The sequence below is a fragment of the Lagopus muta genome, chromosome 6 (genome assembly GCF_023343835.1).
Source record: "Lagopus muta isolate bLagMut1 chromosome 6, bLagMut1 primary, whole genome shotgun sequence".
Lineage (NCBI taxonomy): Eukaryota > Metazoa > Chordata > Aves > Galliformes > Phasianidae > Lagopus > Lagopus muta.
Window position 1 is genome coordinate 44,736,191 of NC_064438.1, and position 19,867 is coordinate 44,756,057.

Genomic DNA, 19,867 nt, shown 5'->3' on the forward strand with positions numbered 1-19,867 from the left:
CCTGTCATCTCTATTGGCAAACTGGCTTCGTGGTGACCAATTCTCTGGCTACTGACCAGTCTTATGGGCACTCCTATCTTTCGTGGAGACGTCTATCAGCCATCTAAAAATATCAACATCTATTCTGAGCTATTTATCTAGGCCTTCTCTGTGGTCAGTGGAAGGCAAGAGCACCCCTAGTGGGCAAATCTGCCTACAGATGGCTACGCTGGCTGGGATACAAAAAGTGGCTTTCTTACTTCAGACTATTGGTATGTACATAAACGAAACATATGCAGAATGCTTGTAGATGGCTGTTGTTGGGTGAGGTGCATCTCGCTCTTACCACTTTTGTAAAGTGATAAGATACTCTTCATAATCATCCTGCTCCTGCTGTGTATAAAGAAGATAGAACAACTCGAGCTTGACATCTTGCTACTGGAATATTTTTCCCAGGTAGCCGGAGAAATCGGGGTCGCTGTGTCGGGTGCTGGAGTGTGGCTGCTTCTCCAGTACTCGGCAGGTGGTGGAGGTTAACGAGCTTGCTGCTTGAGAGGGGAGGAGGGAAAGAGGAGGAGGTGGCTTCCTCCTGACGCCATTTCCGAGGGGCTGACATATATAAATGAGCCGGTTGCTGCAGTGCCCCGTCTAGGATCTTCAGCCAGGACACTGGCGCAGACACACACAGTGCCGGTCTCCCTCCAGCACCTCGCCGATCCCCCCAAACCAGGGCCAGACTAAAGCTCTGCCCTTCCCCGCACCCCGCCAGCACCATGAGCCCGAGACTTCTCGCCGTCCTGCTGCTGGCCGTGCCAGGTAAGTGAGGCTGAGCGAGCTCCGCGACCCCTCCCCCGCTCCGGGGTTCCGCAGCACTGCGGGCAGAGCCGCCCCCAGCCCGCCGCGCGCCCCGCGCACCTCGCTTCAGCCCGCCGCTTCAGCACCGCGGACAGCGGCTGCCGCAAGGTCACTGCCCGAGGGCCGCGCCGTGCCCTGCTAGTCCCCAGTGCCAGAGCCACCAGGCCCCTTCCCTTCCCTTCCCTTCCCTTCCCTTCCCTTCCCTTCCCTTCCCTTCCCTTCCCTTCCCTTCCCTTCCCTTCCCTTCCCTTCCCTTCCCTTCCCTTCCCTTCCCTTCCCTTCCCTTCCCTTCCCTTCCCTTCCCTTCCCTTCCCTTCCCTTCCCTTCCCTTCCCTTCCCTTCCCTTCCCTTCCCTTCCCTTCCCTTCCCCTCATCGGGGGGAGGCACAGTGTGCACACCTAGAGACCACTTCAACCAGAGCCAGATTCCCACCTCCTGCACTCCCATTTTTAGCAGGATAGGATTTCTGTGCTTGTCTCCCAGAGGCAGGGAATAACAAGCTCCTTCTTTTTGCTCTCTCCTAATTTTGCAGCTATCTCCCTTCCTGTGACAAATGAAATGAATAAAGGGGACACTAAGGTAAGAATAAACCTGTAGTGGAAGAGGGGAGCAAAGTTGAAGGATGTGATAATTAACCTCTACTTACCTGGCTTATCTTGGCTGCTCCTACTGAAACACCCTGTAGGAAGTGACAGCTGGGAGGATTTACATGAGAATTGCCCATATCAGGATCCATCCTCCCCAGCTGCCTCTCTACCAGGATTTACCCTTTGCAATTCTACTTTTGGGTACTTGAGCATGATGAGATTGGGCATGGAGGTTGGGTATGACCCTTTAAGGTCCTCCTACTTTCAGTTTTTCAAAGCTTCCAACAGGAGGTGACTCAGGGGAGAGTAGGGGGGAGATATGATTCAGGAATGGGACTGTGTGTGTTTGGAGGCGTGTATACATCTGTCTGCCTTTGTATGCATGTGGTGTGCTACTTCTCCATGTGCCTGAAAAATAGGCAACTGGATACTCTCAGAGTGCTAATCTGTCCTCAGCTACTACTCATTCTGTCAGGATGGATACAAGCTGTGTATGAATTGACTGGCCTTTTCAGCCCTCCTCTGTAGGCTTTTGTGCCTACATCCATGAATCTCTCTGATGTACTTCACACATATGTGCACTCCCAACTGGCTTTTGGCAGCTGAATGCTTGGGTAGTTGTGTTTGCCTGTGTTGATCTGCAGCAGAATCCTCCCATCTCCTTCCTGATGTTACAATACCTGTATTTTTTTTCAGATTAGTTGATCTCTTTACTGTCCAAATTAAGACTTCTACAGGAGTCAATGTACAGAAATCAAACACCAGCCCTTTCCCCTCTGCTTTCTGAACCTCTTTGTTTCCTGAAATCTTGTAGCTGCACAGGGATTTTCCCCAGGCAGCATTAGGAGAGAGCACACTTGTGTCACTCTCAGACACACATTCTAGAGTATGGTCTCTGGTCAGTGTTATTTACAGACTGAGTGCCATGAGAAACTCCTCCTCATCTCCCGTCAGATGCACCTGGGCCTGAGGAGCTGTTGCTCAGCTAAGACCTGTAGCCTGCTTAGCCCTTCCTAGGGCTGAGCCATTGGGTGCCTGCTTCAGGCTGTACACTGAGAAATGAGGCTCAGGCAAACACCCTTTAAAGTGGGCTGGGCCAGAGCAGGATGCTCATTGGACATTCCATGGGAAATTCTATTAATTCCACAATTTTCCTTGAGAGATCCATTCCATGATATGCTTGATCTGTAAAACATGGCAAGTCCCAGTAAGCTACATTTACATTTTACGAAAACGAATGCAACTCCATGGAAATCTTCTCCCAAGGAAGAATTATCTCCCAAGTCTGTCCTCAACTTGGGTACTGCACTGAAATGGGTTTGAACTGAGAGGAAACTTAGACAATACCTAGGCTTTCCTGGCACCAAGGGAGTTGCACATGACCACAGCAGTTACTGTATGCCTGACGTATGCTTACCCTTACATTCAGAAGGCAGTATTTCTCACCTGAAAGCATGTATTTCAGAAAGGGCCTGAGCAAAGTTGCGTTCAAATGTGGTGAAGTCTTTCCTGGTAAGGCTGTGTTTCTATGAAAATTTCTGTGCAGGGACAATGTGATGAAGTCTTAAGGATTAGTTACGTGCTCGCAGTTAGAGGACAACTATGGGAAAATTTCAGTCTGAATTTCTGTACTGGATTAATTGATTCTTTTAAATTTTAAGAGAGCTTACAAGCAAGAGGGAGGACTGGTGGTTTTTTTTTTTTTGTTGTTGTTGTTGTTTTGTTTGTTTTGTTTTGTTTTTACTCAGTCTGATAGCGATTAGACAAGGTGAATTGCTTGAAACTGAAAGAGTGGAAGTGTAGGTTAGATGTTAGGGGGAAATTCTTTACTCAGAGGGTGGTGAGGTCCTGGTACAGGCTGCCCTCTGAGAGGTTATGGTGCTTCATCCCTGGAACCATTTAAGACCAGGTTGCGTAGGGCCCTGGGCAGCCTTCTTTGGCAAGGGGCAGCCAGCCCATGTCAGGAAATGGGAGCTGGATGATCTTTAAGATCCCCGCCAGCCTAAACCATTCTATGATTTTGGAAAGGCTCTCCTTCATTTCCTGTAGGTTGTTCTATCATGACCTTTTGAAACCTTACTCTGCAAGATTTGATCTTATAAAAAATTCTGGAAAGTGTTGGGCTGACTGCATTCCTCATTTCATTAAGTTACATTATTTCTCCACAGAGCTGCCATATTTCTGTGGTGGTTGTTACTTTTCTTTGTGCTCTGGCAATGTCCTGAAGTCATTTAGAAATATTCAGGAAGCTTGTTCAGGGTGTTTCATTAGACAGGTGCTCATTTGTAATGATGAGAAACCGCCTCCTTCAGGATCTGCATCAAATACTGGAGAAAAAAAAAAAAAAAAAAAAGGCTTCAAATTTTGGAAAATGTAGAAAGGAAGTATCAGAATCTGATATTTGTTTGTTTTTTTCTTCTCTTTATGGTTGGTTGATCGAATTGTCACTAGGTCATTTAAAATCAATATTAATGGGCTGTTTGTGGTATCGGGGAATGATACCAGAGAAATTTCCCTTCTTTCTTTTCGTTACATCTTTCCTGCAACATTTTAAATTCAGCAATAAATCCCCTCAAAATGTGCAAATAGATAAAGAGTTCAAGATTTCCTGTCTGTATCCTGTGAAAGCAGAATTCTCTCCTTACACAGAGTGCAAATTTGCCCATTCCGGTTGGTCAATAAATATATCAATTGCTTGAATGAGTGACATTGCAGCTGACTGGGAATTGCTGGCTGGTGTTTAATTTCTACTGCAGCTACAGCTCTCTGCTCTCCTGAGAATGGCACCTTGAGAGGGAGGTGAAGGCCCTGAGGGCTGCCTGCAGAAATGACCAGCTGCCCCAGCCATGCAGCACTAAGTGGCTGCTTGTGTAAAGAGCTAGGGCTGAGTGGGGATGATGAAAATGATGCCTTCTCATTATTACAAGGAAGAAAAGGGTTCTGCATAGGGCAGGCCTGCTGTCTGTCCAGTCTGGAAAGCTGCCTCAGGCAGTAGCAAATGTATGGGAACTTCCTTGCCTTTAGATGGCCTGACTTCATGTTCAGCTCTTCCAGTTTATAATGAGTTTATTTCATCCAGGAAGTCAAGAACTTCTGCAGAGTGGGTTGCTCTTCTCTAGACCATTAGAGCAGTATTTCTCAACTGCACTTGAGAGTACGATTTGACTTTCCTCACCCTCTATGCCTGGCTGCAGTCTAAGCAGAGTGTCCTCCTCAGGGTTTGAATAAGAGCTACGGACACGTGTTGTTCTCTGTGACCTCCCACTGAGTCCTTTTTTCAGGTACAGGTTGAGGCACACTGACTTCAAAAATGATGAATTTGAGTTCAGTATGCATCTATTGAGTATCTCTTGAATCATTCCTTGTGTGCAGCCTGTGGGGTGGGCTGAAGTCATGAGGTCCTCAGCTGTGTCAAAGTAGCTCTTTCCACTGCCATGTGTCACTCACTCACTGCTCAGTTTAGGGTGGTACCTTCTGTTCTTCTGTTAGGTAAAATGGGAACTGAACATTCCGTTCTGGATCCATCAGAAAGGCAAAAGGATCTGTGCCATCATCTGCTGCATTTCAGCCTAGATAACAGATTGATTTAAGAAAAAAAATAAAAATCGAAGAAGCAGTGCTTTTGTTTGTATTTTGTTTCTTTCTAGGTGATGAAGTGCATCGTGGAGGTCATCTCTGATACTTTATCAAAGCCAAACCCACTGCCGATCAGTGAGGAATGCCTAGAGACGCTCAGAGGAGGTACAGATGTTAATTTAATTCTGGGTATCAGCAAGAGGGGATCAGGCAGAGAGAGAAGCAGGGTCTTGCTCTCCATGGTCCCGTCTGACACATGCTCAGGCAACTGGCAACCCAACAATTTCACCTTCCCTGTAGTCACCCCACTGAGCCTCCTTCCTGCCAGGCACAGAGCCAAGAGATGCAGCAAATCAGGCCAGAGTAAATGAGCAGGGAGATGGAATTTGAGTAGTTTTGTGTTTGCTAAGGGTGGTGGAAAGTTGTCTTTGACCACATTCTGTACCAAGTCTCTCCTATTGCAGATGAACGAATCATTTCTATCCTTCGCCACCAAAATTTACTGAAGGAACTTCAGGAAATTGCGGCTCAAGGTACAGTTTTACTACAGTTGTTTGGGAAGATGGATTTCATCAGTTGTAGCTCCTTGCACAATTCTTGTAGTTTTATTTTACATTAATTTAATATCATAAAAATGTGTCATAAGGAACACAGTTCCAGGATTTCCAGTGAACACTGCAAGTGTAGGGGTACTATTCTTACAATAACTCTAATACGTATCTGATGACTGAAATAACCTGCAGCATAACTTAGTGGCCACATACAGTTTTCCTAGACAGTATATGTATTATGGGAGAAAACAATTCACAGGTCCCCAGCACAGGACTGCAGGTTGCAGGCAAGGCACATTCAAAGCTGGTGAGGATCCCAGACAGGTGGTCCAGGCTGCAGCTGCCTGCCTGCCTTCTCCTTCTGCATGGGTTACTCAGCTGGCAGTCCTGCCTTGCCAGGGCATCCTTGTGCTCTGGGGGGCACAGCAGCCTGAGATGGCTGGGAGACACTGCCACCAGATTGCCTAGAGAGTAGGGAAGCCACAGAGGCAGCAGGGAGAAATGAGAGGGAAAATGCATGTCAGGAGATCTGTGCAGCTCCCAAAGCAATGATTTGGTCCTTGCCTAAATCTTATTGTGTGGGGACAGCAGGCAGTGGCCCAGTTAGGCTCCAGAGGTGCTCTGATGATCCAGAAGAAAGAAACCTGTGCTCTGGGTTGCTGCACAGGTTGTGCAGGCTGTGTTCTATTGCCATACACACTGTGCAACACAGTGGAGCTCTAGCTTTCTCTTTCCTTGACTGAAACCCATCACACCATTTTGTAATGACGTAACATGAGCTCTCACCAAGAGATCAGTGACTGAGAGTGGGAGCCCAAGGGAAAAACAAAGGCTCCTGCCTCGCTCTCCTCTGTGATGGCTTCAGCTGTTCCTAATCAGTCTGAAAAGCCCACACCCTACAGCCCTGCCCCTTGAAAGGCTGGAGATAACTGAGCCAGTACTGCTGTCTTTGGCCTTTGAGTTAAGTTGTAGAAACAGGCTATAAGCTGGGTTAGGCATGGCTTGCTGAGTATGCAGATTCCATTGGGATGGGGCAGTGTGGGGAGCACTGCTTGCCAAGACAACTGTGCAGTGGTCCCAAGCTCTGTCCTTGAGCTCAAAACTCTCTTCAGATGCCTTCATGAAGCCAGCACTGATGGAGAAGGGTCCCATCACCAGGTGGGAGGGCACGCGGGGCTCCCAGTGCTCACCTCAGGTACGTGGGCAGCATTTGGAAGAAGGCAATTATTATCATCCTTCAGTACTCCAGTACTTAAGTATTTTGTTGGCCTCAATGTGCTGCGGCTCAGCATCTCCTATTCCCTAGTTCGCCATCAATATTGCTGTTTTCCTAGCAACGTTGCCTCTCTGTTTTCACAGAGACCTTTTTATTCCTACAGATAATGTTTTTGATGATGGCTTTGTTACCACAGTTGGTTCATGCATCCCCCATTTTACAGTTCCCCTTTGGCAGATTTGTCCATTGCAGAAAATACATGTAGAATTATAAAGAGCACAGCTATTTTGCTGTCTGTTCCTTCTGAAAGTACAGAAGGTGCTGCTTTTTGCTACTTTTTGTTTCCCAACACAGGTGCCAATGAGAGAACTCAGCAGCAAAAGAAAAACAGTGGCTTTGAAGATGAACTTTCTGAAGTCCTTGAAAGTCAGAATGATGAGAACAAGCAAAGAGGTCAGTGTCAGCCTCCTGCCGGGGAGTCCAGGCAGGCAGGCTGTAAACAAGGATGTTCTTTCTGACAGCCTTGGTGTGTCCATCTGCTCTTCATCCTCTCCTTGGCTGTCACATGCACCAGCAACCCTGTGTTTGCTTTGGTCTGATATACCAGATAAAACAACATGGCACTTCTGAGCTGTAGTAACCAGTGATGTTCAGGTTACCAACATGATAGTGATTCCCTCCACCTTGCTGCCATACTTAGTGCTTAGGATGAGTCATGACTCTGTCCTGAAAGAGATGCAAGAGCAAGGTGGGTCTGTCTCACAGCCTTCTTTGAAAGACTGAAATTAATTAATTTAGGTTATGGTCCCTGCAATGAAATTTGAGTTCAGTCCACACACACACACAAAATACCATTATCCTGAATAGGCCACATTTAGCTCATTTGGAGGCATGCAGTGCTGCAGGAAGGCGGGTTAGTCCACTGCTATCATGCTGGGAGGAGGAGATGCCCATGAAGAGTGTGATGGTTTTTCACCCAGACTCCCCTGTTTGTGAGATGAGCTCTCAAGAGAGGTGTTGTTTCTCACTCTTCTCTGCAGATGTGGCACAACAGCACCCTGAGGAGGAGCAGCCCACAGCATCCCTGGCTGAGCTGGCAGCACAGAAAACCCAGCAAAAGGAAGATGTGAGAGAAGAAGGAAAAAATAGCCTGGAGGTAGGGGAATCTAGGCTGCAGGATGCCAGCCGCAGTGAGAAGGATGACCAGGACGAAGCAGAGAGCAACGAGATCAAGGATGCAGAAGATGCGCAGGGAGAAGCAGCTTTGGACAACCATGCTGACAAAGATCTGGGTGAGGATGAGCAACAGCAGCGAGGGGAAGGAGAGGAGCAGCGCAGAGGCCCCAGGAACAGCCTGGAGCTCGAGGAGGAGGGAGAGCAGCCATCCAGGCAGGGCCAGAGGCAGAGCAAGGAGGAGGCAGCTGAGGAGCGCGTGGAACAGGAGGACGATGGAGAAGATGCTCCTGGAGAGGAGGACCCTACTGAAGCAGAGAGATTACTCGATTTGGCTGAGGAGGATGGGGAGGCTGAGGAGATGCAGGAAGATGATGGTATGTATCTTGGATGACTGTGCTGATACCTATCCAGGGTGAGATGAGAGTGCTGAGACAAGCTGATAAGAAGCTTTAAACTCTAAAAGTTCAGGCAGGTGCCTATCAGGTTTTTTACAGAAATATCTCCAGTGACAGTCACCCAGGATCCCTAAACACCTGACCCATGGGCATATGCATGGCAGTAGCACAGACACTGCAGCTGCCTTGCTGTGTGCTGCTCACTTGTCACGTGGGGACAATTCCTTGCCTTTCCGTGAACATCCTCTGTGATTTTGACTGTTATCTTCAGTCCACATTACTGAAACAGTGACTTGAGAGTGGATATCCCAGAATCTTGGGAAAATGGGGACTAAGTCACCTTACATCCCCTCTGAAGTCTTGGTTCAAAGGTGGAGCCCAACCAGGTTAAAGCTCATGCTCACTGTTGTGTGTTATGCTCTTTCAGGTAATGATGATGCTCTGGGATTTGGCAAAGATGAGCAGAGCTCTGAGGAGGAGGAGGAGCAGCCACATGTACTGAGACGAGGAAGGCATCGCCTGGAGGATGAGGGAATGCAGGCAGAGGAGGACACCTTCCAGTCCAGGGATGCCAAAAGTGAGGAAATGGAGGATGAGTCCTCCAGGGAGTGGGAAGACTCCAAGAGATGGAACAAAATGGATGAGCTGGCCAAGCAGCTGACATCAAAGAAGCGCATGGAGGAAAATGATAGTGGAGAAGACCCAGACAGGTCCATGAAAATGACATTCAGGTCCCACAAGTATGACTTCAGTAGCCCAGAGGAAGATGTGAGAAGGTCATGGAAGCATCACTCGAAGGAGGACAGCAGTGAAGGATTTCCGCTTGCTCCCATGCCTGAAGAAAAGAAGGATGAGGAAGGCAGTGCTAACAGGAGAACAGAGGTTGGTGTACATAGGCTTAACCGACTGGTTATTACTGGGGAATCCAAACTGTGCTAATGGAAAATAAGGATGATGCCTTAGTGTTATGCAGCCCATATTGGTTCTCTGTGACATGTTTGGTGCTTTTTCCAGTTTTTCAGACCTGGATTTTTGATATTTTGGATATTATTGAGGTTTCCTCTGGTCTATGCCTTTGTTTCTTTTCTAGATTTAGTAATTAGAGCAAAAATATTCCTTGTCCTAGAGAGCTTTAAAAATGTGACAAGAGCATTGTGCTGGACACTGTGACTAGTCTTGGTGTGGGTTTTGTGTCTCTAATCCCCTTCAAGTCACAGGATAGTCAATTCTGTCCCAAGCTCAGGTACAAGATGAGCAGTTTCATACCTCTTGGGGAGGCAAACCAGGGACAATATGGTGGGAGAGCAGGTGTTAGAATGGAAATGTCTGCAAAGGATGTGAGGATGTCTGAGTATGCCTCATTCCCTCATGTCTCATGTGATGTTATGCAACATCTCAGCATGTCCCCTGGCAGCTAGGAGCAACTGTTTCTGTTTCTTTGGTGTTGAAGCCCAGCTCCAGTTTATATCAGCCACAAAGGGCTGAACACAGGGGCTGGGATTGGGTTCTGCAGTGCTCTGGGACAAGCCACGCTCAGATGCCTGGGAATGAAGCCAGTTTGCTGCACTTCTCTTGCCTCCAAGACACTGTTTTTGCTTTAGTAATGAAGAGCAGTGTTGCCCAAAAGTTGCCCACCAGCATTCAGGAGGGTGTCACGTTGGTTGAAAGTGAAGTTAAATGTGTTGGCTCTGAGCAAGGAGAGAGCACCTGCCCTTCTGCCTCCTGCTTTTGGGGAAGGTCTCTTCCCCCTCATAAGGCTGCTCCCTCCTAGCCCAAAGCCCTTACAGCAGCTCTGGGAGCGCTTCATCCTTCTTGGTCAAAAGCAGTGTGAGTTGTATGGAGGAGGTCTACCCTGCTGCTCCTGGGAAATTGGGACTGAATGGCCCGAATACCTCCACGTGCACTGGCAGGGCCTGAGGCAACACTGCCATATGTCCTCATTGCAGCAGACAGTGAAATAGGCAGGTGGCATGGCTCCAGCCACACTTCCCATCCCTATTGCTCCCTGTTGCCCCATCTCTGCTCTCGTTGCAGGACCAGGAGCTGGAGAGCCTTGCTGCCATCGAGGCCGAGCTGGAACATGTGGCCCACAAGCTGCACGAGCTGAGGCGGGGCTGAGGGCTGGCCGCAGCCTCTCTCCGCCGTGGTCTCCATTCCTGAGAGTACGATGGTCTCCATGCCGAGTACGATGAGCAGAAGCACCGCGCCTTGGATGCCGCCCCACGGGCGCCAGGCCTGCCTCCCTTGCAGTAGTGTTGTGCCCATCACCGCTTCTTGCCCCCACGCTCCTCTGTCCCCTACGGATGTCCACCTGCCCCATCGGGCTGCCGTAGCCAAGAAGTGTGACCTACACCTGTATTTTCTCTCTTTTTCTTTATTTCCTCCTTCCCTTTCTGTTTTTTAAAAGACAGGAGAGCTCTCTAGGAAGCTCTCCTCCCACTGGTAGTTTCACTGGGTTAAATTGCAATAACTTGTTACCTTTTGATTAAAAGCTGAGAACTCTGACTGTAATATATTCTATATAAAAAATTTATCTAAGGAAAAATAAAACCACGGTGGGCTCTTTGCTTTCTTCGCAAGCTTCCATGTCAGTGGGCTGCATTCCCTCACCACCCTGGTGGCCCTCCCAGCCTCACCACAACGCTTGGATGGCTCTATGCGTCTGAGGTGGGGGCTAAGGAGCCTTAGTGTTGGGTGAGCACTTGAGAATGTTATTTAGGCACTGTGAGTGGGTTTTAATAAGAAATTCATAAATGGGACAGTCATGGAAAACCAGGACATGCAGCCTGGAAGCACCATTCTGCCCTTCCATCCGCTCAGGCACTGCTACAGGGGTGGCCATGCCCTTGGGCTTAGGTAGGGTACCTGCTGGAGGGCTGGGCAATCATTGGGCTGGGCTGGGGTGGTTGGTTACTGCATGTCTGTCCAGGCAAATGTTTGGGACCCATAGACTTTCTTCAGAGGGAGGGACAGAGCTCAGGGCAGGGCAGCAGCAGCAGCAGCAGCTCTGTCCTTGGAGGTGACACAAAGCACTGCTCCGCAGGCAGTGTTTACATGAACACAGGCTGAACCTGCCTGTTGCTTAGCAAAATTTAATACTGCTGGGTGAGACACCTACCTCTCCTGCACAAAATACAATCCTGGTTAAAAACCCTACTAGGTTTTGAGTAATCAACATTTCCCCATCAGGATCAGTCCAGAAGGCAGCACTAGGAATAAATCCTTAAGCATGGCAACAGCCTGAGTCCCAGTGACATCTAGATGTGCTATGCAGTCATTATATAAATAGCCTAATTTCCACTAGTCTTACAAATCAAAGCCAAACCAACCAAAACTTGATAGGAAAAGGGGAATGGCTTTAAGCTACAAGAGGGGAGATATAGGTTAGATGTTAGAAAGAAATTCTTTACTTGGACAGCAGTGAGGTGCTGGCATAGGCTGCCCAGTGAGCTGTGGGTGTCCCATCCTTGGAGGTGTTCAAGGTCAGGTTGTCCTCTGGGCAGCCTGAGGGCAGCCAGCCCATGGCAAGGGCTGGGAACTGGGTGATCTTTAAGGTCCCCTTCAACCTAAGCCATTTTACAACCGTGCCATGTTCCCTAGTAGAGCTGGTTTAAGAAAGTCCAAAGTAACAATGACACTGAGGAAGCTTCTCACACTCAGCTGCTCCCCTCGCTGCCCTACCCACTCATCAAGAGAAGCCAAAGTAAAATTTGTTATAAGGCATTTATTTTCATTATGTGTTGTAAAGGGACAGTTCTGTCTTCAAAACAAGTACAGAGAGAATGCCACAATACCTACTGCATATTGCTTTACTGTTGAAACCAAAACATTGTCCATCGCAGGTGCTTGGCAAAAGAAAAAAACCAACATATTACCATTGAAATCATTGCTGTTAGATGAAAGCACCATCTCCATTGTCAGATCCGATCAGTCATGCAACTGAAGTAAGATGCCAGATAGCAAACATTTCTATTTTTTTTACAGTAAACCACAATTTTATGTTTGTTTTAATATTTCTATATAAATTTAAGTACAAAATGGGAATCCCGTTTCAGAAATCATAGTGAAGAGGGCTGGAGCAAATCACAAGACGCGCGTGTTAACACTGTACAGTTGGATTTGAACACAGATATTGACAAACTTGTGAAACCTGGCACAGATGAATGGTCCCCAGGCCTCAGCCATGCTTAAGTGGGGAGCACAGCTGGCGAGTGAAGGAGAAATCCAACATGACCCACACGTGAAGGGCCACTTGTCTCAGAACTGCTGGGATCCCAAGGAACTATTACTTGATTTAAAGAATGACTGCATCTTAGCATATGGTTCTCACAAAGGTATACACAAGCCATATCACATACTGCATGAGAAATAAATAATAAAAGATACATCTAATACAGCTTTTATTTATTTATTTTTTACAGCACTGACTTTACAAGAGGATAAACAACTCATTTTTAGGGGCTGCTAACATCTGAAACAAAGAAGTCACTATTTTATACTCAACATATAGCCAACCTTTTAATAACTTTATATATGTATATATGACTTTTCACACAAAAATGTTAAAATAATTTATATATAAAAACTACTGTGTAAAGAACGAAGGAGGAAATAAAAAGTGGGTTTCTTTAAAAAGGATGGAAAAGGAAGACCTGAATTTCACAAACTCCATTCACTGTTCCAGCTATTTCTAGTTTCAAGAGATTTCCAGGCCATCCATCAGAACTTCATAACGCTCAGGAGCCTCCTGCAAACTCCAGGCATGCTGGACAAGGCCACTGCCTACTGAGCTCATGGCCCACGGACAACTGCTGGCATCAGCCCCAGAGGATTCAGGGTGAGAAAGGCGGAGAGAAAACATCTCCCAAGATTTCTATAAAAATAATGGAGCCAACTCCTGGCCCATTGGTATCAGTGTCCCCTGGCCAGGACTTTATCCCCAGTCCTCACCTGCCTCTTCTCATCCCTCTTCTTCATCACAGAGTACATTTTTTTACAGTGATTTTTTTCTTCCACAGGGAAACTGCACTACCAGCAGGAATGGACCAGACCCCAAGAGTTCCCTGTACCCAGCAAGAACACTTTGGAGCCTGTGCTTGCTACAGAAGCTATCATGCCTGTGTTGCCAAGGAATTACCATTCTAATACTTTCATCTGCACCTGGACTCTCTCAAACTTCAACAGACTTTAGCAATTAGTGTGGCCATGTAAACATAACAGCATCCACAAAGGATGTGAAACCCACTCCATCAAAAGCTCAACTTTTGATGGCTTGGGTCCACACAGGGTGAATAGGGAAAGGAAAGGTAGTGAAGATGTGGGAAGTACTTTTCTGGAGGTTACATTCCTCTGAAATACGTATTAAAGCAATATTACAAATAAAATCAGCAATGCGTGTGTCACACATGAAAGCGAGAGGAGATTATATTAAAGGAAATATTTTAATCTACACAAAGCATTTTGACATCCTGCTATTATGAAACACACAGCTGCAACACCATAAAGTAATTATATACTGAATACAAAAATCAATACATCTCTGACCAGAAGGAGGGAGGAAATGAGAATTAGCGTAGTAATGCAAGTGAACTCCTGCAGTATGCACATGGGGAGACCACTACAAACTCAAATTAGACTCTATTCACTAACAAACCCAAACCCAGGATCTTCTGCACCACTCTGGAAGGTACGGCTGCAAGCAAGTGTGGAAAAAGTCTGACCCATGGTCACTGCTGCCACACCAAGACTTTGGGGAAGCCACGTTAGCTGAACTGCTGCTGAGTCTGGAATTTCTTTTTGTTGGATGGAAACAGAAGTTTCCATTTTCCTTTGTTTTGCTGTTTTTTTTTTTTTTTTGGTCAGTCAACTCAAACACCTTTGGCCACCTGCATTCAGTTGCTCTTGGCTGTGCCCTGCCATTCCGATCCATGCGCTGCCCCATGCAATCACTCCTAGACCGAGCACAGCCCATGGCCGGCTGAGGGACATCATCCCTCAGCTTGAGCCATCCACCTTACTTTCCTCCCCTCCTGGGGCCCCAGGATGAGGCTCTTTGTTTGTGCCCATTTTTATGAGGACAGCAGATGAAGCCGGTGGTTCTTACCTGAGCAAGTTGTTGCAGATTCCTCTGTACAAACACTGACATGTTCCACATGGGGATCTCTAAGCAAATTTCTCATTCCAATGGTCTGAATACGTCTGGAAGAGCCAGACACATGGTTACCAAAGGCAGAACAACGGCAGGCTAAGGGTGTCAGCCCTGGCACACGTGGTCAGGCTGCACTCCTGCACTGGGTTTTCTGTATGACCCAATTGTCCTGAGGCAGTCACTGCAAACCCAATGTAACATGGCAGTGTCAGCTAGAGGGAGAGGATGATGGTGATGGTTTTGCATTATGTGCACTAATAATACCATTCAAGTTCTCTTCAACAGGGTATAATCTTCACCTACTGAAGTCAGCTACACAATCACAGCGAAAATCACAGTCAAATCTCCTCCATCACACTGACACAAAACCTGGAGAACATTCCAGCCAAGCTAATGGTGCTCTTGTGGACTGATAACAGTGAAGCAGAACAGCAGCAGATCCACAAGATGCTAACTGGTGACCACATCATTTTAACTTAATTGCTCCAATCAACACAGCAGCAATAGCTATGCCTCTGAAAACACAGCAGAACCTCTTCTAACCCACAATAACAGAATTCAAACAAGATGTTATGGAAAATCTCCCTCAGATTGTCTGCAATTTTAAGAGCAAGGCTATTATATGGGATGGTCTACATGGTCTATATGGGATGGTTACTACATCTCCTTACTTTAAAAGAAAACAAACAAAAAAAAAAAAAAAAGAAAAAGAAAAAGGAAAAGACTGCAGAACAAGAACTAAATTACTGTGAAGCTTATAATAAATCAAAGCCATCCTAAACGTATCAAGTGAGGCAGCAATTCAGAAAAGCACTTTAGCACAGGCTTAATAACATACGTGTGCTCGAATGTTTTGCAGTACTGTAATTGTATGTCTGGACACTTGGTAATCTACAGTTTTGGCTTTTAAAAACTGGTCTCCTGATTGGCCCATGTGATTGGGCGGCACTCTAACATATGAGCCACTACAACAATTTCGGCAAGGAAATATAGCAGTACAGCAATCGCATGGTAATTTAGGAGAAAACTCTATTGTAATGCCACATCACAACAGGTACTTGCACGTCTGCACCTGGTAAATTAAAGTGATACAGATACATTTGATAAATAAGAAATAAATTACAGACTATGGGAAAAATGTCACTGATCACACCAATGACCTAAACTTCTCCTCTAGTTACAGCCAAGGTCTGGAGTAATATTTAAATATAGCATTTCTGTAAGCCTTCAGAGAATTACAAAATAAACTTTTAACAATCATCTGTAAACAAGTTTAAAATGCACAATTATATTTCAGTAGTTTATTTTGGAGAAATAAAGCAGTGCAAAATAGGCCAACCAAAATTCAGAAGGCAGCCAGGAAAATAAAATTCTCATTTGATGTTCTAACTAGGAAACAGCATACAGACACTTCAATTGGATCCGACACTCAGATTCATGTAAACATACTTAGTTTGAAAGGTCTTGAGTTACTAACCCAGCTTTAACATCATCGCTTTTTCCCCACCACCAAATTAAAAACAAAACAAATCAAAACAAAACAACCCCAAGCCATAATAAAGGGAGCAAAAGGCAAGTCTACAAACACTCCACCAGCTGGTTACAAGAAAGTACCATACAAAAATAAGCACTGGCAAATTTCTTCCTGAGGGTATCTTTTGTTACACACGTAACATAAAAACACTTTTTATTTTCAACAAACAAAAACAAACCCCAAACTGTAGATGTCAATTTTATTTCAGTCACGGCTTTATGAAAGGTTTGGTCTATCGTGAATACTCGTATAAACCCACATCTATGTACATCTGACTCACTCACACCACTACAACCCAGACCTGCAAGCTGCACTCAATGTGGGGTTCAGCAGCCTCAAAGCATACAGGGAATGCAAAGAGAGCCCAGCTCAGGGCCAGTCTGCAACAGAATAGGAAGCTGGCTGTAATTATGTGCACCCTGCAATTCTACAGGTATCACACTCACAAGGTCCTTCCCTCTTGTGTAGGCTGTCCTCAGAAACGCAAACCCAGCTACAGAAATTTTCCTACAATGGCACTTGGGGAACAAACCCAATCTCTCCCAGAGGAAAATGAGCGTGCGTAAAATAACTGCTACACAATGTTCTTCATAATGCCATCTCCTCCAGGACCGGTACCATCAGGTTAGGATGGTGACGCTTTCTACTGCTCTCTCCATGGTCTGCCCAAGCTTTAAGCTCTTGATCATTTCCTTTTGAGTGGTAATGCATTTCCTTTCAATCTAATACAGGATACTAACAAATGGGCATTAAATGCTGCAGTGATGGGTGCTTTACAAATATCCGCTATAGAAAGCTGGAGACTACCATACCTGTAAGCTATGAGCTGAATTAAGGACATTTTCTTTCCACCACGCCTCTTAAATATATTTTAGGGCTTATATGGGAAAGAGAAGGCCACTCAGTCTACCAAAATAGTGTCTATGTTCTCAGCACTGATAGAGTTGGTTACTTCCAGTTTAGTGTTCAGAATTGGCAAAAGCTGCAGGAATGCTCAACAGCAGAAGATGCTGCCATGCTAGAAGATGCAATAGCAGGTGAACACTGTAGGTTTACTGCACATCTCAAGAGACAGAAGGTGGCTGCACTATCGCTTACAAATAGTGTGAAGCACCACTGTAAATTACCACACAGCCCATCTGACAGACTCACTTGGCAGCCTGGAGCACGATACGCTACTTAGAACTGCTGTCTCACACAAAGGTACTCACTCGGCACACATTTCATTTGCAAAAGAAAAAACTGCAGCACCGTGGATCTGTGGAAGGCAGCAATTGTGTTACACCCAGATCAGGTGCACTGCTGTAAGGAGAATGTGTGGCTCTGGTTGGCAGCCTTTTGGCAGAGCTGTCTCGGAATCCTCACAAGTGTAATGTAGGGAGAATTAAATTCTCTGCTCAGAGATGAGCTGCTCTTCTAGCAGATGATGGAAAGAATGTCATTTCATCAACTAAATCACACAACTTAACTACCTGCACCTCTTTTTCAGCCTCTAGTCTGCCTGGATCAGACACATTTCACTCTTGGCAAGTGTAGCCAGAAGCTGCTGGTGACTAAAGCAAGGAGGCCTGGGGTAAAGCTGTGAAGGGCGGCTGCTCGGTACTGAGCCCTTAACAGCCGGCATGCTCGGTCCCATCTAAGTGCTGTGGCTCACAGCAAGCTCTCTGTCAATACCCTGACAATGCTGCAAGAGATTTGGTTTAGTGATACTGAAGTTGTCTTAGCTTTCTTTTGCAAAGGCCTAGCTGGAAAAAGGAATGGGAGTATTTTAGGCAAAAATCTCTAGCACTGTTACATTCATACATTCCATTTCAACATTATTATCTCCTTGATACCATGAGGTCCGATTTTAAAATGCTGGTCACCAGTGATTACAAAGAACAATAGAAACAAAAGAGCAACCCTCCCACAATGAAAGGTCTAGTGTTAAATCCCATGCGTGTGTGTAAACTCACTATAGATTTACAACTGGAATCTGATGAAGTGGATCTGAATCACTTTCTCACCCTCTCCTTTTCAGACCATTTCATCAGCAAATCAGGTTAAATCAAATGGAAGGTGGGTTTCTTTTAATTGTTATTTTGCTTTTTTTTTTGTATTGTGTTTTCTTTTTTTTTTTTTTTTTTTTCCTTTTTTTTTCCCCCCCAATTCTACTTTTACAGCCTGATCTGGTTCTGGGACCACAATTTGTATCCCTGCGGCTTTTTCCTCAGTCCATGGCATCAGCAAGTTACTGGGAGGAAGCTTTCGTGGCCAACGTGGCGACGCAGTGCTGCTGGAAGCTGGGGGACACTGCAGAGTTGCAGCCTAGTCTCTGGTGTTGCAGTTTTACTGAGCTGTTGGTCTCGCTCTCCACAATCCAGGAGGAGTCTTTTCCCATGACGCTGAGACAGCCCGTGCTCGCACAGCATATCCGCTCGTCCATCATCCCGCCGGTCTGCTCAGCCAGGAGCTTGCTACGGTTTAGCTGGGTCACCTCAGGTGCCTGACCCTGCAGGACAGCAGCTATGTGGTTCAGGAGATCTGTGAAAAACTCGGAAACGCCCTCATAACCTGAAAAGGGGAAAAACAAAGAATGGGAAGAAAATGCAGCTGAGTAGTTTCTGTATGTTCTCTCTTCTCCCACTTTATTTATTAGGCTGTCCTCGACCTGCCACTGATAATCAAAAAGCTTTCTTCCATGATGCCACTGTGACTGAAAGCACAAGCAGGCGAGCATAAAAGGGAACAGAGACCCTTGCTGCTAAAATACTTCTGTCCAGACAGTTCAGTAAGAGGCACTAGATCACTTCTCAGATTTTCTGCTTCCTTTTCCTCCCACACACATGTGTATATATACAATTTTAGGTAAATCCTATCATTTGTTTTCAAGACCAGCTTTTCCCCTAAGTTACAAACTCTGTGTTGTAGCACCAATTTTCTGCATCCTGTTGCTAGGATTTACTACAGAAACTTGCTCTAAAGCACAGGTTCCTTGAGGGTCCACACCCTCCATAATTTCCCAGTAACCTCTCAGCTAGGGGAACCTCAAAGAAGAGCAAAGCAGGCTCTGTTCCCTACAGAAAGGCAGTGTCTGATTGAAAGAAGCCACGTGGTGCTTGCCTAATCTTACCTAACTTAGCACTCAAAACACGTTCCCTGCTATGAACAATGTCTAAAAACACAGTCAAGGAGACTAAATATATTTAAATGATGCAGCATTAGGCAGAAACAACAGAATCTGGACTCAGCACTGAAACCAACTTTCCTCATGGTTCTGTTAAGAGATTCCCAGACAATTCATACTGAGGGTTTAACAACAAGTGCCTTGGCTAAAACAGATGGTCAAATAACAGGAGATACTACATTTTTTGGTGAGAGCAGGTGTATAGAGTATTGGTTTATTTTAAACTCTGGTATAGACACAATTTTATTATTACATTCATTTTAAAATTGAATCAGACATGCGACACATCTATACAGTGTCTTGAAATGGACCTTAGCTACTAGTACATTAGCTGAAATCGGTATCAATTTGATTTAGTATTTAGAGGTGGTGTGACATTCAGTGTATTAAACGGGCTGGGCTGATTGTTTCTGAATGCCTATAAAAGTATTTTAAAGGTGACCTAATATTAATACCGGAGACTAAAGCAATAAATGGCAGTTTAAAAGTTCCACATGAATAGCACACGTTCACACAGATCAGCACGACAGCAGAACTGCAGACCACAAATAAATGCACATTTTAGAACACTTTTAGTAACATGACTAAAGGGCAGAAGAGCCGTAAATAATTCAATTTGAATCTCCCTTCTTCTGTGAAAGCCAAATTCCTTTGGCAATAAGAAACCAGCTTCCTGAAAAACAC

At 45.7% G+C, this 19,867-nt stretch overlaps 2 protein-coding genes across 2 annotated transcripts in view; one reads left to right on the top strand and one right to left on the bottom strand.

The window, feature by feature from the left end:
* The first annotated feature begins 561 nt into the window (after positions 1-561).
* Positions 562-10,903, top strand: CHGA (chromogranin A). Its single transcript, XM_048949373.1, has 8 exons — positions 562-795; positions 1,367-1,413; positions 5,069-5,162; positions 5,462-5,530; positions 7,119-7,217; positions 7,805-8,314; positions 8,763-9,217; positions 10,370-10,903. Exons 1-8 carry the CDS (start codon positions 753-755, stop codon positions 10,451-10,453), a joined length of 1,401 nt encoding a protein of 466 aa, XP_048805330.1. The 5' UTR covers positions 562-752; the 3' UTR covers positions 10,454-10,903.
* A 4,866-nt stretch (positions 10,904-15,769) lies between these two features.
* Positions 15,770-19,867, bottom strand: part of ITPK1 (inositol-tetrakisphosphate 1-kinase) — a 127,745-nt gene continuing 123,647 nt past the window's right edge. The window contains exon 11 of the mRNA XM_048950271.1: positions 15,770-18,570. Within this exon, the coding sequence (XP_048806228.1) occupies positions 18,248-18,570 (323 nt within the window). The 3' untranslated portion in view covers positions 15,770-18,247. The remainder of the gene's footprint in view (positions 18,571-19,867) is intronic.